The 27,190-nt window shown below is 38.7% G+C and overlaps 1 protein-coding gene across 1 annotated transcript in view; it reads right to left on the bottom strand.

The window, feature by feature from the left end:
• MPDZ (multiple PDZ domain crumbs cell polarity complex component) overlaps positions 1 to 27,190 on the bottom strand; it is a 181,095-nt gene that overhangs the window by 55,778 nt on the left and 98,127 nt on the right. Inside the window, exons 21-23 of the mRNA XM_052645436.1 lie at positions 26,940 to 27,063; positions 8,605 to 8,803; positions 1,657 to 1,761 (exon numbers count right to left, since the gene is read on the bottom strand). Coding sequence (XP_052501396.1) covers positions 1,657 to 1,761; positions 8,605 to 8,803; positions 26,940 to 27,063 — 428 coding nt within the window. The remainder of the gene's footprint in view (positions 1 to 1,656; positions 1,762 to 8,604; positions 8,804 to 26,939; positions 27,064 to 27,190) is intronic.

Genomic DNA, 27,190 nt, shown 5'->3' with positions numbered 1-27,190 from the left:
TATTTCTCTCCCTGTTCTGAACTCAGCAGCAGCATCAAAATCTAGTTTCTGCCTTTCCTAAGGGAGGAAAACAGGATGCAGACTGTTTTTGTTTTGAGCATCCTTATATTAACAGCAAATACACTCTTTTGCAGGAAAGCAGTTATTCATAGCATTGACAGCTCAGGCCCTTTTCCTTCGTGTGCTAGGAGAGAACCAACATGCTGAAAGTGGCTTTTTTGTTTTAATGTTAACATTTTGAGTGCTTTTAAGGCCTCAAAATTTAATAAGAATATCATGTTATCTTGTCATATTCTCTAACTAAGCCATGTGGAATGGTATTTCAGAGGGACACTGGAATTACTGCATCTAACTTTGTAATAGGAAGTACCAGGTAGTTGTAATCAATTCATGTCATTAGCCCTAAGATGGAAATTCTAGACAGAAGTATGGCTGAGCTTTGCAAAGGGTGGAATGAATACTCTTTTTCTCATAAAATTCAAGGGGCCCTTTGGGCCATGACATTCCTTCCCTTTATTAAACACATAACAAACCTTTCCTTCTTTAACACTGTCTGCATAGCTGTAGCCACATACAATTTGCAGAGGAAAGAGTGATGTGATGTTACAATGCCTGCAGAGTCACTGGACACCAGAGTGTTATGGGCTGTTAGAACTTTTGTGAGCAGACCTCAGAATGTTTGCAAAGCTATTTCTTCTTTATAGCATACTTAAGGAGAAATCTGTTACTCAGCTGCTAATGTAACTGGAAAAAAACAGGCCCACAGCTGAAAATGTATAGTGTATTCTTTCCAGAAAAGCAATTTGACATTATTTCTCTCCTTGTGCTAAACTCAGCAGCAACATCAAAATCTAGTTTCTCTCTTAAGGGAGGAAAAAACTACATTTCCTGTATTATTCAAAGGTTCTCAATACACTGTGTATAAAGAGGCTTTAAAAAGTCAAACATTCTATACCTAACCTGTATATACACAAAGACGTTCAGCTCAACATTCTCCAAAGGAGTAAAAACATAACCATTAAAAATGTTTATGAATTGTATGTATGTTAATGAGTAAATAAATAAAGTTTGAAAATGTTTATGACAGACGAAAAGTGATACAATACCATAAAAATTGTAGGTTCCAGGGAGTGAATGAAACCATAATCATATCTGAGGTAAATTCCCCAAAACTCAGTAAGCTGACAGTGGTATATGGACTGATACAACTAAAGAGTTTTAATTTCTTGCTTTGATTTTTCATATTCTCCCCAAATTTCCCACAATATGCAATCACTCCTTAAGTAATATGGGTTGCAGTTTTTTAGTTGCTAAGGCACATCCAGCTCTTTTGTGACCCCATGGACTGTTGCCCGCCAGGTTCCTCTGCCCATGGGATTTCCCAGGCAAGAACACTGGAGCAGGTTGCCATTTCCTTCTCCAGGGGATCTTTCCAACCCAGGGATCGAACTTGCATCTCCTGCTTGGTAGGTGGATTCTTTACCACGGAGCCACTAGGGAAGCCCAGTAATATGGGAAAGGGGGGTGATTTTTTTTTTTTAATCTTGAAAGAGAGAAAAAGAATTCAGTCTTTTTTTATTGCTAGGCCTCCCTGACACTCGATTCAATAGTCTTCTTTATAACTTGCTGTATCGATCATTCACATAGCAGACTTACCTGCCAGTGTAGGAAGCAAAAATATCCAGTGCCATTATTCCTCCAGATTGCTGCCCCAAGCTTATTTTGAACTCTTCCAAATATTCTGCAGGTACGTAAGTAATTCTGGAACAAGACACAATCCATGAAAGCAGAGCTCTGCCTGTTGGGAGAATCTTCCAAAATATGAAATAAACTTATTTTGTTCCCTCATCTCTACTTTTTCACACAACTCATTTAAATCAGCTTACTCAGTAGACTCTAAACTTCAAAAGAATCAAGTATTCTATAGGCAATAATAACAACAGAAATTAAGAATTTAAAGACTGCTGATAATTATCTGTTTGCCAATAATCATATGGGGGAAGAAAACAGCATAATATATATTTCCAAATGAGAAGACTATTAGCAATTTTTTTTTAATTAAAGAGATCTAGAAATCCTTAGAAAAGTAATTTTCAGTAATAACATTTATTTTCTCCAAAGATTTTTGGCTGCCTTAGCAGGAACAAACTGGGTAAACTCTACTAAAACACTGGGCATTCAAAATTACATTCTCCCATAAAACACAATTAATTTTGGACATTAACAAGTACTATCAGTAATCCTATCCTAGCTTTATTAAAGTATTAACTCTTAAGTCTGAGTTAAACCATTATCAGTGCATAGAAAGATTCTCTTACTAATATGTAGCAATGTTTACCTTCATTTTGGTTTCAGAGAAGAAGCCTGACACTTGAATGGTCACACACTAATTCAACAAGTGCTGGCTGAACGCCTATAATGTGGAAGGCACTGAGCAAGTTGCCGACTTCAGTTATAATGCTTAGAAATGACATCTGAAAAGTCAAGTTTACTGCTGCCCCAAGAGGCTACACAATTGATATACCTGTTGAAGTAGTCTGTTCCGATCCTCAAATTAATACATGGCATGGCAAGTGAAAGAAAGGACTTCAAGGCATTTCAGGATATTTGTGCAAAGAAACAAAAGCATGTATCAAAAATGCACAACACGAAAATCACGAAGACTATTATGCCGGCTAACCATAGCTTACCTTCATGCGTAAGCTGTGGTTAGCCGGCATAATAGTCTTCATAAGTACCAAAATCTTAGTATTGGAGGGCAAAGATAAAGGATTACCTTTCATGTTATAATAATATAATATAATAATAGAAGTAAACTAATGGCATAATTTACTGAGTGATGAGGATATATAATACATACTGGTGATTCCATAAAAGGCATTGACTCTGTGAGGTCGCTTAGGTTTAGAGTCAGAAGACAGGGTTCTGTTGCTTCTTTGGAGTGTTCTGGTAAGGTAAATCACCCACTAATGGATCTCCATATCCCCAATAACAGAAAGATGTCAATTTTGATGAGGCTATTGTAAGTCAAGAAGCGCAACACACACGTAAAACAGTGCTCTAAGAAAGCATCAGACAGCCTGGCCCCCACATCCGATCATTCCGGCAGAAGCCGGCACCCTTACGACACTTTGTGACACTTTCACCTCAAGGATCCAACTGAAGCAAAAAACACAATTCAATGATTTAGGACTAGTGTGGGTGAGAGAGCTGTATTCTAATTCTGGCCCTACTTTATTTATTCATCGACAAAAACACCATTTCTACATTGTAACAAAAATATATTGAACAGCAAATCTGCATTTATCCCTTCAAAAATAATGAGTCAAAAATGAAGAATACATATACTTGGAAAGAAGACTGTCTTTTATACAAAGAAAATATAAATAAATCATAAATTTGAAAAGTCTATTCAAGAAAATTATTTCTGAATTATATCTGAAAATTATTTCTGAAGGTTCAGTAAAGGTAAAACTCATATAAATAAAACCTTAAGAAAAAAAAGCTAGATGAGGTAAAAGGCTAGAACACAGGAAAAATAAGAATAATCAGTTCAAAGTATTTAATTTTTAAATTAAATACTGGTTTGGTTTGAGAAGGAAACGATGTGTCTATCCGAGACACTGTTGAAAATGAATTCTTCTCTGTATTTGATCAAAAGTGTTAAGGTTTACCAAGGAAGAGTTTTAGAAATGTTTTTCTGATATTTTAGGGGGCAGTGAGAAAGAAAGCAGTTTTCATATATTCAGCCTAATACAGACAGCAAGGGCACTGGAACAAGCATCCCACAGTGCATTAGCCCATGCAGAGCAATTATAATACACGCTGGTCACACGGCCATACAAAACCTCCAGACATCAACCAAGAACACCAAAACACATACTGAAATGCATAAATGCACTAAAACAGCTTCTCTGAGGGGAGTGTTAAAAATTCTTAAAGGCAAAAGCTAACCTCAGGTTATACATGGAGTACAAGAAAACAACAGCATTAGTGATGCTGAAACGTGACAGTTATTAATCCAGAGGTGATTGCCCCCTAACAAAAGAGCCAGAAAGCTTCAGTAGTAGGAAAACATGATTTTCAAATGAGTTCACAATCACCAGTGCAATGTGAAAATGTAACCATCTCATAGCTCTGTTGGAAATACGCTCTTATATAAAGAAGAAAAAAAAACAAAAAAGGAAAATGTATACACACTGAATCTCTCTCTGGATCTAGCCCCACATAGGGATGTTACAAAAGCACGAAGTGGTTTTCACAGACAAACTGTAACACACAGCCATAATGAGCTTTTGAATCACCGATACTCACACATAAAAGGGGGCTCAATCGTCAGCAGGTGCTGTGGAGAATCTAGAATGTGAAGCATACGCCGCGGCATCTTTTTACAATGGTGTTAACAAATGTCAGTGTCTTGAGCTGAATGTGAGATGCATACATATGGAGTTAAAAGTGGGTGCTCCTGGTTGTTTCTTCCCCTTTCCACAGCCCTCCTATCTACACCTCCCCCAGGAAAGCATCTGCTCTTTACTGGTGTCTATAGCGGTAATTATTAACAAGCACAGAAAAATGTAACTGCAATCAATCTTTTATTCCTTGATCAGGAATTCATCCCACACTTTAGGTTAAGGCAGGTGAATTCAGATTCAGCTTGGTAATTATCTGGCAGATGTTATAAGCAGCTGCCGTGAAGCACAGAACCCTGGCTATTATTACAGAAATATAAGCACCCCTGGCAGGGTGGAGTGTGAAGTGAGACAGAATGCATTCTGGTGAGGCTTCACATCTGGTTTTCCATAGAAAATAATGAAACCTGGAACTTCAACTGGCTGTTTCTGAACTCTTGAAACGCAAATTATCTACCCAGGCATGCACGAAGGCACACATGTTCAGTTCCTAGCCACCTCTCTTAAACGGCAATAAAGAAAGCCAGTTAATTGTCTCAATAAGCAATGCTTTACTAAAACCAATCGGTTATGTAATTGAAACAATTAAAGTACATTTTTATTAAGTACTTACAATACATTTCTCCACCACTACCCCAGATTAAGCCAGTTTCCTCTCGAGAAATCAAGAAGAGGCATGGATGGAGCCTAGATCAAGGCAATGACTACAACATTTGACTGGCACTTAAAGTCATGGTTTCATTCACAGTAATGGAAGGATTAGACTTTCTCTTTGGGAGAAATCACCTACATAGTTTTCAAAGTAATTTTAAACCTTTTGTTTGTGAAAAGCAAGTGAAAGGGAGAAGAAAGGGCCAAAACCACTTCATGCAAAACGTATGGAACATGCTGCTCGGCCCTGGTCAATCTAAATGGCTATTTGTTTTATCATCTGACAAATTTACTTGCAAAAGGATTCTATTATTCTCATTTCCTTTTATCATTTACCCAATGAGTCAAGACTGTAACCATGTAAATCACAGCTTTAACAGTATGCCCGAGAAGGAATCCAGGTGATTTGTGGGTATGTTTGTGAGTGTGTGTGTGTATGCACCCTTTTAAGAAAGACTGACTGATAGACTGATTTTCCGAGGAGAGAAGGTTGTAGGAGGTTTCCTATTTTCTCTTTCTAATGTAAGATACTCCATTACATTTTGCTTCCTGGGATACTAAAGCAACTATTTATGAATCTCTAGATATTTATGGATTTCTAGATACCCTTTACAGTCATAATAAAACTGCTGAAGGCATAAATGGGTAAATTCTGGTGCTACACCAGAGGATGGGGAAAAAAACAACAACAATGAAACAAATCAAAACAGGACAGGAGAAAAAGATTGTAGCCTGAAAATGTACTAGATAGCTTTTCAGCTCTTCTAGAGTTGACTAGGTACAACATTTAAGCTAAATCATTGTCACAGTGGTCTTATTTTCTGGCCAGTCTTTAAGTTCTGCAGGACATTTACAACTCAGAGGTAAAGTTAAAACCAAGTACCAATTCTAGTGCTCAGAGTGCCAAAAAATGGACAGGAGACTTGCATTAGGGTTCATGACATAAGACAAGCATTTAGTTCAGTTCACTTGCTCAGTCGTGTCCGACTCTTTGTGACCCCATGAATTGCTGCATGCCAGGCCTCCCTGTCCATCACCAACTCCTGGAGTTCACTCAAACTCATGTCAGACAAGCATTATCACACAATAAATCAAATGATCAGTCATGAGGTCATCTGTTTAGATTACCTCTAAAATAAACAGCCTTTTGATGAAAGTGAAAGAGGAGAGTGAAAAAGTTGGCTTAAAGCTCAACATTCAGAAAACTAAGATCATGGCATCCGGTCCCATCACTTCATGGTAAAAAGATGGGGAAACAGTGGAAATAGTGGCTGACTTTATTTTTCTGGGCTCCAAAATCACTGCACTGATCCCTAAAGTGTGGGATGAATTCCTGATCAAGGAATAAAAGATTGATTGCAGTTACACTTTTCTGTGCTTGTTAATAACTACTGCTATAGACACCAGTAAAGATGGTGACTGCAGCCATGAAATTAAAAGACACTTACTCCTTGGAAGGAAAGTTATGACCAACCTAGACAGCATATTAAAAAGCAGAGACATTACTCTGCCAACAAAAGTCCGTCTAGTCAAGGCTATGGTTTTTCCAGTGGTCATGTATGATGTGAGAGTTGGACTATAAAGGAAGTTGAGCACAGAAGAATTGATGCTTTTGAACTGTGGTGTTGGAGAAGACTCTTGAGAATCCCTTGGACTGCAAGGAGATCCAACCAGTCCATCCTAAAGGAGATCAGTCCTGGGTGTTCATTGGAAGGACTGATGTTGAAGCTGAAAATCCAATACTTTGGCCACCTGATGCGAAGAACTGACTCATTTGAAAAGACCCTGATGCTGGGAAAGACTGACGGCAGGGAGAGAAGGGGATGACAGAGGATGAGATGGTTGGATGGCATCATCGACTCCATGGACGTGGGTTTGGGTGGACTCCGGGAGTTGGTGATGGACAGGGAGGCCTGGCCTGCTGCAGTTCCTGGGGTCGGACACGACTGAGAGACTGAACTGAACTGCAAATAAAGAGTCTGCATATAGATCCTTATCATTCATCTTTGAAGGAAAAGGAATGGAGACTAGCCTGCAAGTGGTGAGGAGAGCACTTAATATTTCTCTTTCACTTACTGTAGAGGCACTGAAATTTTTAATGATCTTCACTCTTACTTGCATGATTAATAAAATAATCATGAGAGTGTCACATGACCTGATGATCTGTTTATTATAAAATAAAAGCCAAAAAGGCATTAAAAATATGAAAGCCCTTAGTGAAATTCCACCCTAAAAATAAAAATCTCCTTTATATAAGACAACAGAACCCACTCTAAACAGCATGTATTTTTTGCTTTTTATCAACGGAAAAATGAAAAACAGATTTTAAATACAATCTTTCTTACCTAAGCTCTACCAATATGTATTTTATAAAATAAAAATACAGAATGCAATCAGTAAGACCATATTAATACAAAAAAGTCTCTCATACTAGCATTCATCACATCAATTTAAAGTAAACAATCTTTCTTTGAATTCTTATTTTACTATTTTATCAATTATACATTCAATGCAAATATTCAATTATTAATGATAGAGGAAAAAAAAGGCAAGCTATTACATTCTTAAGGTGTGACAATGAGGTTATGTTGTGATTTTTATGCTGGCTCAAGGAAAGTTTAGTGATTTAAAAAACAAACCACATATATGACATGCTTTTAATACATTATGGGATGATGAGATATTTAAATTCTTCTTCACAAACTAGCCTGTATGAGTACCATCAGACCATAACAGCATTTTTGTGAATTCTCTTGTATGGGTTGAAAAGCAGTTCAACAAAGGGAAAATTATGGGTCAGATTGCTTCTATATAATCTTGGCTGACCCCTAAAGAACTGGCTTACTAGGGAATATTCATACAGATCATTAGGTAGTGCAATTTGCTATACTGAGGCCCATCCAAACTTCTATGTAAGTTCCTAAGTGTGGACCATCCTGCTCAATAAAAGAAATCTCATATCTCATATAAAGATTTTTGCAGAAATCACTGGAAAATTAAAATAATGGTAGGCAACATTGTTTTGAAATATTGTTATCCCTAGGTATCTGCAGGGGATTGACTCCAGGTGCTTTGGAGACCAAAAACCATGGATGCTCAAATCCCTTATATATGAAATGCCAGAGTACAGCTGACCCTCTGTATCCACAAGTCTTCCATCTACGGATTAAATCAATCTCAGATGGAAATTTGGATCCAAGGTTGGCTACACCTTAAGATATGAAACCCACAGAGACCCAACTATATAGTTACTGAAACAAATCTATGCATATTTGGACCTGAGAATTTCAAACCTGTGTTGTTCAAGGGTCAACTGCATTTCAGTACTGTTAGTATTAAGAAGTTATTGACTGCAGATATACTCTCCCAAAGTCTACAATCAATGCAATCAATAACTTTTCAGGAATAGTCAAATTCTTCAGTGATTATTAAATGTTATGATCATTTCTGTATATCAAACAGAAGTATGCACTGAGAAAATTCTGATTAATAGACTGAAATTCCTTTACTTCCCAAGCCAAACTATGGTCCAAATGACACTTACTTTATGTCAGGCCCAATGAGAGAATGTCTTCTCAACAGGGCTCGTGCCTGGGCATTGGTTAAACTGATAGTAGATTCTTCATTAATACACAAGAGGCAGTCCCCAACAGCAATCCGACCATCTCGGCTAATGGCACCTCCGTGAATAATGCTTCGAACAATCACCCCCAAGCCGTCTTTATTAGCACTTACTGTCATTCCTATGGAAAAGGAGGAACACATGTTAAATACATGACTTTCACAGTCTCCCACAGCAATAAAAATAAAAACAAAAACAAACAAATGAGACCTAATCAAACTTACAAGCTTTCTGCATACCAAAGGAAACCATAAACAAAAAGACAACCTATGGACTGGAAGAAAATCTTTGCAAATGATGAGACCAACAAGAGCTTAATTTCCAAAATATACAAATAGCTCATACAACTATAACAACCAAAAAACCAACAACTCCATCAAAAAAGAGCATGAGACCTAAATAGACGTTTCTCCAAAGACATACAGATGGACAACAGGCACATGAAAGGATCTCAACATTGCTAAGCATTTAGAAATGCAAATGAAATGGGTACAATGAGGTACCACGTCATACTGGTCAGAACTGCCATCACTAAAAAGTCTACAAATAACAAATGCTGAAGGGGATGTGGAGAAAAGGGAACCCTCCACACTGATGATAGAAATGCAAATTGGTACAGCCCCTATGGAAAACACTATGGAGATTCCTCAAAAAAACAAAAAACAGAACTGTCATATGATCCAGTAATCCATTCCTGGGTATATATCTAGAAAAAATTGTAACTCAAAAAGATTTATGCACACCATCTACAATACACAGCACACCACTTGCAATAACCAAGATACAGAAACAACTTAAACGTCCAAAGATAGATGAATGGATAAAGATGTGGATAAAGATATATACACACATACATACACAAATACATACACACAATGCAACAGTACTCGGCCATAAAAAGAAATGAAATAATGCCATCTGCAGCAGCAAGGGTAAACGGAGAGATCATCATACTAAATTAAGTCAGAAAGACAAAGACAAATACCATTTGATCCCACTTACATGTGGAATCTAAAATATGACAAAAATTATTTACAAAAGAAAACAGACTCACAGTAAGTACAGACTTGTGGTTGCCAAGGGGCGGGGATGGGGGGGGTGGGTGGCATGTGGATGAATTGGGAGTTTAGAATTAGTAAATGTAAACTATTATGTACATTTGTAACTGAACCACTTTGCTATAAACCAAAAACTAACACAAAATTGTATATCGACTATAACTTAATAAAATATATTTTTTAAAAGCATGACTTTCAAATTCAATTAATTTGAATTTATTAATCTCTACAGATTCATATATTTAAAAAAAAAAAACAGTAACTTTTTAAGCTTTGGACCATAAGAAAGGCTGAGCGCTGAAGAACTGATGCCTTTTAAGTGTGGTGTTGGAGAAGATTCTTGAGAGTCCCTTGGACTGCAAGGAGATCAAGCCAATCAATTCTAAAGGAAATCAATCCTGAATATTCACTGGAGGGACTGTTGCTGAGGCAGAAGCTTCAACACTTTGGTCACCTAATTTGAAGAGCCAACTCATTAGAAAAGATCCTGATGCTGGAAAAGATTGAAGGCAGGAGGAAAAGTGGACGAAAGAGGATGAGATGGTTGGATGGCATCACCAACTCAACAGACATGAGCTTGAGCAAGATCTGGGAGATGGTGAAAGACAGGGAAGCTGGGCAGGCTGCAATCCATGGGGTTGCAAAGAATTGGACAAGACTGAGCAACTGAACAACAACACCACTTTTTAAGCAGTAAAAACAATCAAAAGGAAAGGAAAACATGAGTTTCAAATATTTTTAAAGTCAATTTAGAAATGTTTCTGAGACTTTATCTAAAGACACCCACATTAAATACGTTAGAGATGAAACAGGGTCTACACTGTGGAGTGAATGTAGCTTAACCTATGTGATGTGTCTCCCTACACTGAAAGCTGAGGGAAAATATTTTGATAGTATCAAATTAATTTTATAATAATAGTTCATCTCTTACATATATGAAAGAATACAGAGCAGGCCTACAAGTAGAAAATCAGTTCTCTAAATTAAGAAACTCTGCCATTACCTTATTTCTAGATCATTTATTCATTTGGCATATGTTTACTATATGTTTTCTACACGCTGCTGACATAATATAAAGAAGCATACAAAGAGGACACAGATGGTGAGACATACCATGTACTTGGATTGGAAGAATCAGGATTGGTAAAATGACTATCCCTGGGTTAAAATGATCCCTGGAGGAATGGCATGGCAACTCACTCCAGTATTCATGCCGGGGGAATCCCATGGATAGAGGAGCCAGGTGGGTTACAGTCCGTAGGGTCTCACAGAGTCACACACGACTGAAGCGACTTAGCACATGCACACATGCTATCTAAAGTAATCCACATATTCAATGCCATCTCTACCGGAGTCAGTCTGGTTCAGTCACTCAGTTGTATCCGACTCTCTGCAACCCGTGGGCTGCAGCATGCCAGATTTCCCTGTCCTTCAACAGCTCCCAGAGCTTGCTCAAAATTGTATCCATCGAGCTGGTGATGCCATCCAACCATCTCATCCTCTGTCATCCTCTTTCCCTCCTGCCTTCAATTTTTCCTAGCATCAGGGTTTTTTCTCATGAGTCAGTTCTTTGCATCAGGTGGCCAAAGTATTGGAGCTTCAGCTTCAACATCAGTCCTTCCAATGAATATTCAGGACTGATTTCCTTTAGGATTGACTGGTTCGATCTCCTTGTTGTCCAAGGGACTCTCAAGAGTCTTCTTCAACTCCACAGTTCAAAAGCATCAATTCTTTGGCACTCAGCTTTCTTAATGGTTCAACTCTCACATCCATACATGATTACTGGAAAAACCACAGCACTGACGAGACAGACCTTTGTCAGCTAAGTAACGTCTCTGCTTTTTAATATGCTGTCTAGGTTGGTCATAGCTTTTCTTCCAAGGAGCCAGCGTCTTTTAATTTCATGGCTTCTGTCACCATCTGCAGAGATTCTGGAGCCCAAGAAAATAAAGTCTGTCACTGTTTCCATTGTTTCTCCATCTATTTGCCATGAAGTAATGGACTGGATGCCATGATCTTAGTTTTCTGGATGCTGAGTTGGCATGCCATTGGTAATTTGATAGGGATTACATATTCAAGCCAAACCCTATCAAATTACCAATGGCATTTTTCACAGAACTAGAACAAAAAATTTCACAATTTTTATGGAAACACAAAAGACCTCAAAGAGCCAAAACAATCTTAAGAAAGAAAAATGGGGCTGAAGGAATCAACCTTCCTGACTTCAGACTATACTAAAAAGCTACAGTTATCAAGTAAGTATGGTACTGGCACAAAAACACAAATACAGACTAATGGAACAAGATAGAAAGCCGAGAGATAAACCCACACACCTGTGGGAGGCAAGAATATACGGTGGAGAAGAGACAGCCTCTTCAATAAGTGGTGCTGGGAAAACTGGGTAGCTACATGTAAAAGAATGAAACTAGAATACTCCCTAACACCATACACAAAAATAAACTCAAAATGGATTAAAGACTTAAATGTAAGGCTAGACACTATAAAACTCTTTGACCCACCTCTTAAGACAATGAAAATAAAAACAAACAAAAAAAATAGGATTTAATGAAACTTAAAAGTTTTTGCATAGCAAAGGAAACTTAATAAGATGAAAAAACAGTTCTTAGAATGGGAGAAAATAATTGCAAATGAGAAAGCTGACAATGGATTAATCTCCAAAATATATAGGTAGCTCATGCAGCTGAATAGCAGAAAAAAACAACCTAATCAAAAAATGGACAGAGACCTAAGCAAACATTCCTCCAAAGAAGGCATACAGATGGCCAATAAGCACAGGAAAAGACGCTCAATGTTGCTCATTATTAGAGAAATGCAAATCTAAGCTATCATGAGGTACCACCTCACATCAATCAAAATGGCCATCATCAAAAAACCTACAAACAATAAATGCTGGAGAGGATGTGGAGAAAGGGGAACCCTCTTGCACTGTTACGGGGAATGTAAACTGATACAGCCACTATAACAGTACAGAGATATCTTTTAAAACTACCATATAATGCAGCAATCCCACTAATCCTAAGAAATTCACAACTCAAAAAGACACATATACCCCAGTGTTCAATGCAGCACTATTTACAACAGCTAGGATATGGAAGCAACCTAAATGTTCATCCACAGATGAATGGATAAAGAAGTTGAAAGAAGCTGTGGTACATATATAAAATGTAGCTATCACTCAACCATAAAAAGGAAGAAATATGAGTCAGTAGTGAGGTAGATGAACCTAGGGCCTGTTATACAGAGTGAGGTAATTCAGAGAAAAATAAATATAGTATATTAAAGTATATATATGGAATCCAGGAAAATGGTACTGATGAACCCATCTGCAGGGAAAGAACAGAAACATAGACATAGAAAATGCACTTGTGGACACAGCGCGTGGGACAAATTGAGAAAGTAGCATTGACGTATATATATACTGCCGTGTGTGAAACAGATAGCTACTGGGAAGCTGATCTATAACACAGGGAGCCCAGCCTGGCACTCTGTGATGACCTGGAGGGGTGGAATTGGGTGGGGGCTCAAGATGGAGGGGATACATATATAGTTTTGATTCATTACACACAAACACACACACACACAGAGTTATGACTGATTCATGATGTTGTAAGGCAGAAACCAACACAACAATTATCCTCCAGGGGATATTGCCAACCCAAGGATCAAACATGGGTCTCCTGCATCACAGGCACATTCTTGACCATATGAGCCACCACAGAAGTCCAACAAAAATAAATAAAAATAATTTTTTTAAAAAAGCATAACAGAATTACTAAGAAGCCTGTATTCAAGTCTTATCCGCAGTGCCTATCACACTGCCTAAATGTACGGTAGTCAGCTGAATTAAACTGATGTAAACATTAATCTATTACTGCATTATTTCCAAATCTGAACTTCAATAGCTCCAGATTTCGATATCTGTGCTCTTGGCATGGTCTCTGGATGATTCATAGGAAATACAGCTCTAGTAAGTATAAAATTGAATTTCCCGAGTCTCTATTTACCCTCATTTCTCCATTTACCCTCATTTCTCCAACTGTCCTCCCGTTTTTATTTACAGCACTACCATACTATTCTTCCTTTTTCACTACAGGAGAGTGAAAAAGCTGGCTTAAAACTCAACATTCAGAAAACTAAGATGGTGGAATCCAGTCCCATCACTTCATGGCAAATAGATGGAGAAACATTGACAGACTTTATTTTCTTGGGCTCCAAAATCCCTGCAGATGGTGACTGTAGCCATGAAATTAAAAGACGCTTGCTCCTTGGAAGAAAAGCTATGACAAACCTAGACAGCATATTAAAAAGCAGAGACGTTCCTTTGCCAACAAAGGTCCATCTAGTCAAAGCTACAGTTTTTCCAGTGGTCACGTATGGATGTGAGAGTGGACCACAAAGAAGGCTGAGTGCCGAAGAATTGATGCTTTTGAACTGCGGAGTTGGAGAAGAGTCTTGAGAGTCCCCTGGACTGCAAGGAGATCCAACCAGTCAATCCTAAAGGAAATCAATTCTGAATATTCATCGGAAGGACCAGTGCTGGAGTTGAAGCTCCAATACTTTGGCCATCTGATGTGAAGAGCCGACTCATCAGAAAAGACCCTGATGCTAGGAAAGACTGAAGGCTGGAGAAGGGAACGACAGAGGATGACATGGCTGGACGGCATCACCAACTCGATGGACATGAGTTTGAGCAAGCTCAGGGAGATGGTGAAGGACAGGGAAGCCTGGCGTGCTGCAGTCCATGGGGTCACAGAGTCAGACATGACTGAGCGACTGAACAATACTCCTCTCCATTATTCAAAGCAGTAATGTTGGTGTGGTTCTGGCTTCTTACCCCTCCCTCACTCCCAAAATTTAATCCATCAGCAAGTTCCATCATTTCTATTCCCAAAACTTACCTTGAATTCATTCACTTTTCTCCATGTCCATACTAAACAGGACCAAGCCATCACTTCTCACCATCACGCCTCACCTTTTGAGCCACCATTGTAATTGGTCACCTGACTTCCAAAGTTATTCCCGCCATTTCATTCTTCTCATAGCAGACAAATCATATCACATGATTCTCTATGCTAACAATATTTTTAATAGTTTCCTCTTGTGCAAATATACAACATACCTACAATACACGGCTCTGTCTATATGGAACTCCTGGCATGGTTCCTGATGGGCACCCGTCTTTTGGGCCATGTCCTCTTTGCCTCCCCACCACGTTCTAGTAACAATGCCTTTCAGAAATACACTACGCCTCCCTTTTCAGAGTCCTTGCCTGACACCCCTTTTCTGCAGCTCTTGCACAGCTGACTACTTCTCATTCTTGAATGTCACTTCTTCAGGAAAACATTCTCAACAAATCCATCTGAACTGTTCCTTCTCCCCCTACTCTCAACTACACCTTTAAAAATATCAAACCTATTGAAACTTTTGGCCACCCGATGTGAAGAACTGACTCACTGGAAAAGACCCTGATGATGGGGAAGATTGAAGGCAGGAGGAGAAGGGTACGACAGAGGATGAGATGGTTGCATGGCATCACCATCTTGATGGACGTGAGTTTGAGCAAGCTCTGGGAGGTGGTGATGGACAGGGAAGGCTGGCGTGCTGCAGTCCATGGGGTAGCAGAGTTGGACACGACAGAGTGACTGAACTGAACTGATTGAAATTTTAAAATTTACATAAAATAATATATAAATAATACAATTTCATTTAAAATCAAGTACTGGGGAACTGTAAAGACGGCGGAGGAATAGGACGGGAAGACCACTTTCTCCCTCACAAATTCCTCAAAAGAACATTTCAACGCTGAGCAAACTCCACAAAACAACTTCTGTAGGCTGGCAGAGGACATCAGGCAACCAGAAAAGCAGACCATTGTCTTCAAAAACAGGTAGGAAAAAATATAAAAGACGAAAAAGGAGACAAAGGAGGTGGGGAGGGAGCTCTGTCCCGGGAAGGGAAGCCTGTCCCGGGAAGGGAATTTTAAGAAGAGAGGTTTCCAAACACCAGGAAACACTCTCCCTGCCGAGTCTGTGGCGAGCCTTGGAAACACAGAGGGCAACATAACAGGAAGGAAAAATAAATAAAGAATTAAAACCAAGAGATTACAAGCCCAACAGTAACTCCCCCAGCGGAAAAGCAGCACAGACGCCTGCATCCGTCACAAGCTAGTGGGGGCAGGGCAGGGAAGCACGGGAGGCGCGGGCTGCAGTGCTTTGTAAGAATCGGGCAGGAACGCCCCACGCACAACCAGAACGATCTAACTTGGGCTAGCAAACCAGACTGTGGGATAGCTCCGCACGAAAAGCTCGAACATAAGACACCGCCAGGACCGAGCACAGAACAAAGAACGGAATGGACTAAGCCGGCTGCAGACCATCCCCCGCCGGGGACAGGCAGCCAGAGCCGTAAGGACTGGAAAGGGGCAATTGCAGACCCGGAGAGACTTTACTTACCTAACTGCAAGCAGGCTTCTTTGCTAAGACTTCTGGGGGTGCTGGACAGTCACCATCTGCCTCATGGCGGGTGCCAGTGGTCCACCCAGAAAGCTGAGCAGCAGCGGCAGAAAAGGTGACAAGTCGCAGCGATCGCACTTGCAAAACTCCTGAGCTACACGGACCTGGGAAGGGCACAAAGCGCAGTCCCAGCCGAATCTGTGCCTCTGAGGGCTGCCTGAGCGCCGAACCTGAGCGGCTTGGACCGGGGAAGTGCACGCAGCCTAGGGCCGGCCTCAGACGGTTCCCGGCTGAGCATCGTAGAGCCGGAGCGGTTTATGCGCCGCGAGAAGGGACAGGTCAAGCGGGGCTGAGACACTGTGTGCACATGACAGTGCTATTTGTTTGCAGCATCCCCCCTCCCCACAGTGCGACTGAACTAGTGAGCCTAAAAAACCAGCAAACAGAAGAAGTTAAACAGAGGGAACCACCTTGGAAGTGATCCCACACGGCCCACAACATCAGAGAAGGGCCAGATATACTTTTACTATTTTTAAAATCATTCCTTTTTTTTTTTCTAACTTTTTTTAAATTGTTAAGTCTTCTATTTCTCCTCTAATATTCATTTCTATAACCTACTATTACTATTAAAAAAAAAAAAGACTTTTTTTTTTTTAAGGCAAACACCATATATAGTGTTTGGATGGTTGTAGGTGGTTTTTTTTTTTTTTTTAATAATTCTTGGTGTTTTTTTTTTTCTCTCTCTCTTTTTTTTCTTTCTTCCTTTTTCCTTCTGCTTCTTTTCTTTAATATTGTATTTTTTAAAATCCAATCTCTACTCTAGATTTTTAATCTTTGCTCTTAGGTTTTTGTTGCCAATTTTGTACATTTAAAAACCCAAACTTCACTACCCAAGTTTACCTGAGAGCGAGATTGCTGGCTTGACTACTCTCTCCTCCTTTGGACTCTCCTTTTTCTCCACCAGGTGGCCTCTGTCTCTTCTCTCCCCCATCTCTTCTCTATCCAACTCTGTGAATCTCTGTGTGTTCCAGACGGTGGAGAACACCTAAGGAACTGGTTACTGGCAGGATTTGTCTCTCTCCTTCTCATTCCTCTCTCTTATCCTCCTGGCCACCTCTGTCTACTTCCTCCCTCTCCTCTTCCCCGTATAACTCCGTGAATACCTCTGAGCGGTCCAGACTGTGGAACGCACATAAGGAAGTGACTACTGGCTAGCTTGCTCTCTCCTCTTTTGATCTCACCGCATCTCATTCCAGTCACCTCTAACTACCCCCTCCATCTTCTCTTCTCCTTGTAACTCAGTGAACCTCTCTGAGTGTCCCTCAATGTGGAGAAACTTTGCATCTTTAACCTAGATGTTTTATCATCGGTGCTGTATAGATGGAGAAGTCTAGAGGCTACTGTAAAAATAAAACTGAAAACCAGAAGCAGGAGGCTTAAATCCAAAGCCTGAAAACATTAGAGAACTCTTGAATTCAGGGAACATTAAGCAATAGGAGCTCATCAAATGCCTTCATACCTACACTGAAACCAAGCTCCACACAAGGGCCAACAAGTTCCAAAATAAGACATACCATGCAAATTCTCCAGCAACACAGGAACACTCCCCTGAGCTTCAATATACAGGCAGCTCAAAATTATTCCAAAACCCTTGATGTCTCATAACACATTACTGGTCACTACACTGCACTCCAGAGAGAAGAAACCCAGCTCCACCCACCAGAACTCCAACACAAGCCTCCCTAATCAGGAAACCTTGCAAAGCCACTGATAGAACCCCACCCACAGTGAGGAAGCTCCATAATAAAGAGAACTCCACAAATTACCAGAATATAAAAAGGCCACCCCAAACACAGCAATATAACCAAGATGAAGAGACAGAGGAATACTCAGCAGGTAAAGGAACAGGAGAGTTGCCCACCAAACCAAACAAAAGAGGAAGAAGTAGGGAATCTACCTGAGAAGGAATTCCGAATATTGATAGTGAAAATGATCCAAAATCTTGAAATCAAAATGGAATCACAGATAAATAGCCTAGAGACAAGGATTGAGAAGATGCAAGAAAAGTTTAACAAGGACCTAGAAGAAATAAAAAAGAGTTAATATATAATGAATAATGCAATAAATGAGATCAGAAACACTCTGGAGGGAACAAATAGCAGAATAACGGAGGCAGAAGATAGGATTAGTGAAATAGAAGATAGAATGGTAGAAATAAATGAATCAGAGAGGAAACAAGAAAAACGAATTAAAAGAAATGAGGACAATCTCAGAGACCTCCAGGACAATATGAAACGCTCCAACATTCGAATTATAGGAGTCCCAGAAGAAAAAGACAGAAAGAAAGATCATGAGAAAATCCTTGAGGAGATAATAGTTGAAAACTTCCCTAAAATGGGGAAGGCAATAATCACCCAAGTCCAAGAAACACAGAGAGTTCCAAATAGGATAAACCCAAGGCGAAACACCCCAAGACACATATTAATCAAACTAACAAAGATCAAACACAAAGAACAAATATTAAAAGCAGCACGGGAAAAACAACAAATAACCCACAAGGGGATTCCCATAAGGATAACAGCTGATCTTTCAATAGAAACTCTTCAGGCCAGGAGGGAATGGCAAGACATACTTAAAGTGATGAAAGACAATAACCTACAGCCCAGATTACTGTACCCAGCAAGGATCTCATTCAAATACGAAGGAGAAGTCAAAAGCTTTACAGACAAGCAAAAGCTGAGAGAATTCAGCACCACCAAACCAGCTCTCCAACAAATGCTAAAGGATCTTCTCTAGACAGGAAACACAAAAAGGGTATATAAACCCGAACCCAAAACATTAAAGTAAATGGTAACGGGATCATACTTATCAATAATTACCTTAAACGTGAATGGGCTGAACGCCCCAACCAAAAGGCAAAGACTGGCCGAATGGATACAAAAACAAGACCCCTCTATATGCTACTTACAAGAGACCCACCTCAAAACAAGGGACACATACAGAATGAAAGTGAAGGGCTGGAAAAAGATATTCCACGCAAATAGAGACCAAAAGAAAGCAGGAGTGGCAATACTCATATCCGATAAAATAGACTTTAAAACAAAGGCTGTGAAAAGAGACAAAGAAGGCCACTACATAATGATCAAAGGATCAATCCAAGAAGAAGATAAAACAATTATAAATATATATGCACCCAATATAGGAGCACCACAATATGTAAGACAAAGATGCTAACAAGTATGAAAGGGGAAATCAACAATAACACAATAATAGTGGGAGACTTTAATACCCCACTCACACCTATGGACAGATCAACTAAACAGAAAATTAACAAAGAAACGCAAACTTTAAATGATACATTAGATCAGTTAGACCTAATTGATATCTACAGGACATTTCACCCCAAAACAATGAATTTCACCTTTTTTTCAAGTGCTCATGGAACCTTCTCCAGGATAGATCACATCCTGGGCCATAAAATCTAAACTTGATAAATTCAAAAAAATCGAAATCATTCCAAGCATCTTTTCTGACCATAATGCATTAAGATTAGATCTCAATTATAGGAGAAAAACTACTAAAAATTCCAACATATGGAGTTTGAACAACACACTTCTGAATAACCAACAAATCACAGAAGAAATCAAAAAAGAAATCAAAATATGCATAGAAACTAATGAAAATGAAAACACAACAACCCAAAACCTGTGGGACACTATAAAAGCAGTGCTAAGAGGAAAGTTCATAGCAATATAGGCATACCTCAAGAAACAAGAAAAAAGTCAAATAAATAACCTAACTCTACAACTAAAGCAACTAGAAAAGGAAGAATTGGAGAACCCCAGAGTTAGTAGAAGGAAAGAAATCTTAAAAATTAGGGCAGAAATAAATGCAAAAGAAACAAAAGAGACCATAGCAAAAATCAACAAAGCCAAAAGCTGGTTCTTTGAAAGGATAAATAAAATTGACAAACCATTAGCCAGACTCATCAAGAAGCAAAGAGAGAAAAATCAAATCAATAAAATTAGAAATGAAAATGGAGAGATCACAACAGACAACACAGAAATACAAAGGATCATAAGACACTACTATCAGCAGTTGTATGCCAATAAAATGGACAACATGGAAGAAATGGACAAATTCTTAGAAAAGTACAATTTTCCAAAACTGAACCCGGAAGAAATAGAAAATCTTAACAGACCCATGACAAGCACGGAAATTGAAACTGTAATCAGAAATCTTCCAGCAAACAAAAGCCCAGGTCCAGACGGCTTCACAGCTGAATTCTACCAAAAATTTCGAGAAGAGCTAACACCTATCCTACTCAAACTCTTCCAGAAAATTGCAGAGGAAGGTAAACTTCCAAACTCATTCTATGAGGCCACCATCACCCTAATACCAAAACCTGACAAAGATATCACAAAAAAAGAAAACTACAGGCCAATATCACTGATGAACATAGATGCAAAAATCCTCAACAAAATTCTAGCAATCAGAATCCAACAACGCATTAAAACGATCATACACCATGACCAAGTGGGCTTTATCCCAGGGATTCAAGGATTCTTCAATATCCGCAAATCAATCAATGTAATTCACCACATTAACAAATTGAAAAATAAAAACCATATGATTATCTCAATAGATGCAGAGAAGGCCTTTTACAAAATTCAACATCCATTTATGATAAAAACCCTCCAGAAAGCAGGAATAGAAGGAACATATCTCAACATAATAAAAGCTATATATGACAAACCCACAGCAAACATTATCCTCAATGGTGAAAAATTGAAAGCATTTCCCCTAAAGTCAGGAACAAGACAAGGGTGTCCACTTTCACCGCTACTATTCAACATAGTTCTGGAAGTTTTGGCCACAGCAATCAGAGCAGAAAAAGAAATAAAAGGAATCCAAATTGGAAAAGAAGAAGTAAAACTCTCACTGTTTGCAGATGACATGATCCTCTACATAGAAAACCCTAAAGACTCCACCAGAAAATTACTAGAGCTAATCAATGAATATAGTAAAGTTACAGGATATAAAATCAACACACAGAAATCCCTTGCATTCCTATACACTAATAATGAGAAAGTAGAAAAAGAAATTAAGGAAACAATTCCATTCACCATTGCAACGAAAAGAATAAAATACTTAGGAATATATCTACCTAAAGAAACTAAAGACCTATATATAGAAAACTATAAAACACTGATGAAAGAAATCAAAGAGGACACTAATAGATGGAGAAATATACCATGTTCATGGATTGGAAGAATCAATATAGTGAAAATGAGTATACTACCCAAAGCAATTTACAAATTCAATGCAATCCCTATCAAGCTATCAGCCATATTTTTCACAGAACTAGAACAAATAATTTCAAGATTTGTATGGAAATACAAAAAACCTCGAATTTCCAAAGCAATCTTGAGAAATAAAAATGGAACTGGAGGAATCAACTTGCCTGACTTCAGGCTATACTACAAAGCCAGAGTCATCAAGACAGTATGGTACTGGCACAAAGACAGACATATAGATCAATGGAACAAAACAGAAAGCCCAGAGATAAATCCACACACTTATGGACACCTTCTCTTTGACAAAGGAGGCAAGAATATACAATGGAGTAAAGACAATCTCTTTAAAAAGTGGTGCTGGGAAAACTGGTTAACCACTTGTAAAAGAATGAAACTAGATCACTTTCTAACACCATACACAAAAATAAACTCAAAATGGATTAAAGATCTAAATGTAAGACCAGAAACTATAAAACTCCTAGAGGAGAACATAGGCAAAACACTCTCAGACATAAATCACAGCAGGATCCTCTATGATCCACCTCCCAGAATACTGGAAATAAAAGCAAAAATAAACAAATGGGATCTAATTAAAATTAAAAGCTTCTGCACAACAAAGGAAAATATAAGCAAGGTGAAAAGACAGCCTTCTGAATGGGAGAAAATAATAGCAAATGATGCAACTGACAAACAACTAATCTCAAAAATATACAAGCAACTTATGCAGCTCAATTCCAGAAAAATAAATGACCCAATCAAAAAATGGGCCAAAGAACTAAATAGACATTTCTCCAAAGAAGACATACAGATGGCTAACAAACACATGAAAAGATGCTCAACATCACTCATTATTAGAGAAATGCAAATCAAAACCACAATGAGGTACCACTCCACACTAGTCAGAATGGCTGCGATCCAAAAATCTGCAAGCAATAAATGCTGGAGAGGGTGTGGAGAAAAGGGAACCCTCCTACACTGTTGGTGGGAATGCAAACTAGTACAGCCACTATGGAGAACAGTGTGGAGATTCCTTAAAAAACTACAAATAGAACTGCCTTATGACCCAGCAATCCCACTGCTGGGCATACACACCAAGGAAACCAGAATTGAAAGAGACACATGTACCCCAGTGTTCATCGCAGCGCTGTTTATAATAGCCAGGACATGGAAACAACCTAGATGTCCATCAGCAGATGAATGGATAAGAAAGCTGTGGTACATATACACAATGGAGTACTACTCAGCCGTTAAAAAGAATTCATTTGAATCAGTTCTGATGAGATGGATGAAACTGGAGCTGATTATACAGAGTGAAGTAAGCCAGAAAGAAAAACACCAATACAGTATACTAACACATATATATGGAATTTAGAAAGATGGCAATGACGACCCTGTATGCAAGACAGCAAAAAAGACACAGATGTGTATAACGGACTTTTGGACTCAGAGGGAGAGGGAGAGGGTGGGATGATTTGGGAGAATGGCATTCTGACATGTATACTATCATGTAAGAATCGAATCGCCAGTCTATGTCTGACGCAGGATACAGCATGCTTGGGGCTGGTGCATGGGGATGACCCAGAGAGATGTTATGGGGAGGGAGGTGGGAGGGGGGTTCATGTTTGGGAACGCATGTAAGAATTAAAGATTTTAAAATTAAAAAAATTTTAAAAAATAAATAAATAAATAAATAAACAACAACAACAAAAATAAAATAAAATAAAATCAAGTACTAAAAGTTCCTTTCAAAGCAAGATTATATGATTAAACAATATAAGGAGAGATGTAAGTCCATAAGGATATTTACAAAGACTTTGAAAGAAGCCACTAACTCATTTTTAGGTTTTCATAATTTTTAAAAGAAAGAAATCCTCTCTAACAGTCACGTCTGACTCTTCAGGACCCCATAGACTGTAGCCTGCCATGCTCCTCTGTCCATGGAATTCTTCAGGCAAGAATACTGGAGTGGGTTGCCATTCCCTTCTCCAGGGAACCCTCCCAATTCAGGGATCAAACCCAGGTCTCTTACAGATTCTTTAATATCTGAGCCACTCAGTTCAGTTCAGTTCAGTCACTTAGTCATGTCTGACTCTTTTGAGCCACTAGGGAAGCCCAAATATTAACTGTAATTATACCACATTACACATAATATTTAAAATATTTTTAAAGAAGTGATCCTGACTACAATATGTTCCCAGCCTGATATTTCATGCCTGGAAAGGAGCCACCCAGACTTCTAGTTACCATATGCAGATAGAAATGAGCTATTAATTGAATATACTTTAAAAGATTTTGTTAAGACTCACACAAATGAGTTTTAAGTATATTGTCATTAAGGAAACATCTCTGCTTATCATAAACCAACAAACAAGTTTAGACACTTCTTCAAACGAGGTAGGTTTCTTATGAGCAAAGAGGCTGGTTCTGAAATGTTTCAGTAAGCACTCTGGTTTGCCCTAATGCTGCCATGTTAACTACCAAGTCCCGTGAGACAACTATAGTTAAAAAAAAAAAAAAAATGCAAGACTACAAAACACAATTTAACTCAGTGGCCCCTCCTGGGAATCTCACCCATCATCTTATTCTCACTGGCACCATGCATCCTACAATAAAGAAAGCCACAGACATGCGACAAGTTTTCACAAGCTATGTCCAACATGACCTCTAAATTCTTTCTTAACAGCATATTTAACTCATGACTCTACCAGTTACGAAAGCTGTCAGGTCAGGTCAACCATATTAAAATAAGAATTTGACATCAGTCAGCTCAGCTTATACTTTCCTTTCACCAAATGATCACTTTTAGGTTACAGCAACTTCAAGGAAGTATCTACTGACTGTAGATATTACAACTTTGGTTGTAACTTGTAAGATCTCTCAATTTTGTCCAAAAAATGTACAGGAAAATTGTCCAAACCATGTACTGCAGAAACAGAGAACTGGTTCCAAATCTGACTTGCAACACTTCTCATCAGTGTGGCTTTGGGCAACGGACTTAACCTCACACTGGTCTGCAGTTTACTCATCTAAACAATGGGGATAATGTCCACGTTTGGGGTTATTTTTTGAGAAGAGCACATGCACTGTTCCTTTCAAAGTGCTCAATAAAGTACAAAAGAAAAACAGAAGAAAGTGCACGAATATATTTTAAAAGGCATCTCTACTACAATCCACAAATATATCGCTTTCTAAAGGCTAAATGCAAATTGTAATTCACTTCAAAATTAGGCTTGTTATTACAACAGTGCTAACACAGCCTTGGGTGACTTAAGGACTCAGGTGCCTTGTGTGATGAGCAAAAATCAGAGACAGATTCTGGTGTGAGTTCTGGTTCCACCCTGTAAGGGCTGAGTTCTTCCAGAGAAATTCCTGAGTCTGTTTATGTTCTAGCACTTCATCGGTGAAGAAAAGGTAACACTTTCCTTCTTACTGGTTTACCTTTGCTTTTTACCTTTCAGATTCTAATACAATGTAATTAGCCAACATACAACAGATCTATCAAAAATCATCAATTAAATTTTTCAAAGGTCACTACACCCATGTGTACATATGTGTGCATATAATATCCCCCCTGCCAACGAAATGTAACAAATTTTGTCACTACTTCAGCTTCAGCTCTTACCTTGCCTGCCATTGTGCCACATTTAATCCACACCAAACACACTGAGTGATGTTTCACAATTGTCTGCCTTGGCTCTAGCAGCTTCCAATGTTTCCAATGCCTCAACTAAGTGGTAAAATCTATTTCTTTTTCCAGGATGAAATCAAACATCTTCTCTGCTTTAATATCTGTCTAAACTCCAAACTGGGAGAGGAGGGCTTGGCCACTCCTTCATTTAAGCCTTCAGTGTTCTTTGTGTGAATGTCACTCATGGCAGGTATGATATGTTAATGCAATGAGAGTTCTATACGTCAGTCAGTCTACTCTCCCAAACTCATGCTCCTTGAAGAAAACAATTATATCATGGCGTCTAGAATAGTGGCCAGAATACAGAAATAATGTTTAGAGTTGAGTAAATACATAAGCTAGAAAAGGGTTTCTCATACAGGCTCTGCAAAATTTCTGTCTTATGAGTTAATTTTAAAAATGGGTTCTGCGCCAATGATGTGTGAGAAATGCTGCATCTTGGAACATGCACTTACAGATACCCAAGGCACAAGTGCAAAGCTACTGAGAGATGCTAACAGAAACACCTGTCTCCTTAAGTTTATCACATCCCAAACTTGGAACCCAAGTATAACTCCTGTTAACATCCTACAGAGCTAGTGCTCCAAGTAACATGCTCTCACAAACACTGAATTAGCAGATGAAATAATTCTGACACAGTTAGCTGTCTAGAGCACATATGCCATAATTAATGATTAGAGAAAGTTCTGTAGCTTAAGTTTTGTATCACTCTATTAAAGGTAATATATAAGAGATATTATAAACACCGAGAAATTCTCTGCTACAATTCTCCTTTTAGCTACTGTTGGTAGGACCCAGCCACCACCAAATGGAACAAAATCTAGGAGACAGATTGGAATCCCAATCACCAGCTACAGTGGTGTTGCTGCTTGACTCCTCTGCCAACTCCCAAATATATCAAGGAAACCAAATTCCACCATAGATACCAACATAAAGGATACTGGCTGGTTATATCCTAAGAGAAAGAAGACCTCTAACACAGAGCTAACCACAGAGTCTTAGACTGCAATCAGGCTTCTGGGGGAAATTATGCTTGACCCTATTTTCAGTACTGAGCACTAAACACAGAGCTGAATCATGTCACTGCCTAAGTCAAAAGAAGTATAAGTGTGAGCTGCCTTGAAATAATTTTAGCTAAGTGTAATTAGGATTTTATTTCTACAGGCAGTCTTCTTTGCCCAAATCAGAAAATTTGAGAATTTTAATCAGTCACGATCTTTTATGGGTGGAAAGCCCTCACAACTGGGAAGGACTGCTGAAGAACTGCATTAATGCTTCGGTAATGGCACACCTGACTGTCTTTTCAGTCTTTATTTCAGTGAATGAAAGAAATTAAATACAAACTAACGCACACATAACTGGTACCATTCAAAGAAATTAATAATTTACTTTTCCAAAGAATTTAGAATTCCAAGTCGCAGACTTCTCATTTTCTAAGAATTCCTTTCCTTTCCTGACTTTCTGTCTCATACACAATTTGTATATCTTTCACTTGAATGGAAATGAGGCTTGTGAATACTTTTAGATAATTAATGAGAGTGAGGGATTTAAGGTAGTCTGAAGTAAACTTGTTAACCATTTCAGATAACAATAGTGAGTACAAAAAGAATTAACATTAAAATCATGGTAAATTTCATCACATCTATCTTCTTATCTACAGTTAAAAGTATTGACTCTATGTTCAACATTTCCTCTTGGCAAGGGGGTTAGGACAGAACGTGTATGTGGAAAAGAAACTTACCTAAGCTAGAATTGCCTTTTGCTATCACAATAGTCCTCTCGAAAGATTCTCTGGGTGTATTTTGGAGCATGACACACTCAGCAGCAGAGGCCAGGGAACCTTGTGGAATTAAGAACTTAGAGCCCTGTCAGAAAATAAAAATAAGTCACGTGGAAAGGAAAACTAGACTTTGGAGTGTGATTTCAACATCACCCATATTCTCCAGCTGGTTGTGCTTTATTCAGCAAGAACTTACACAACAAGTTCATAGG

Source organism: Budorcas taxicolor, chromosome 8 (genome assembly GCF_023091745.1).
Source record: "Budorcas taxicolor isolate Tak-1 chromosome 8, Takin1.1, whole genome shotgun sequence".
In the NCBI taxonomy this organism is placed as follows: domain Eukaryota; kingdom Metazoa; phylum Chordata; class Mammalia; order Artiodactyla; family Bovidae; genus Budorcas; species Budorcas taxicolor.
This window is presented reverse-complemented; position numbering and strand designations above follow the sequence as displayed.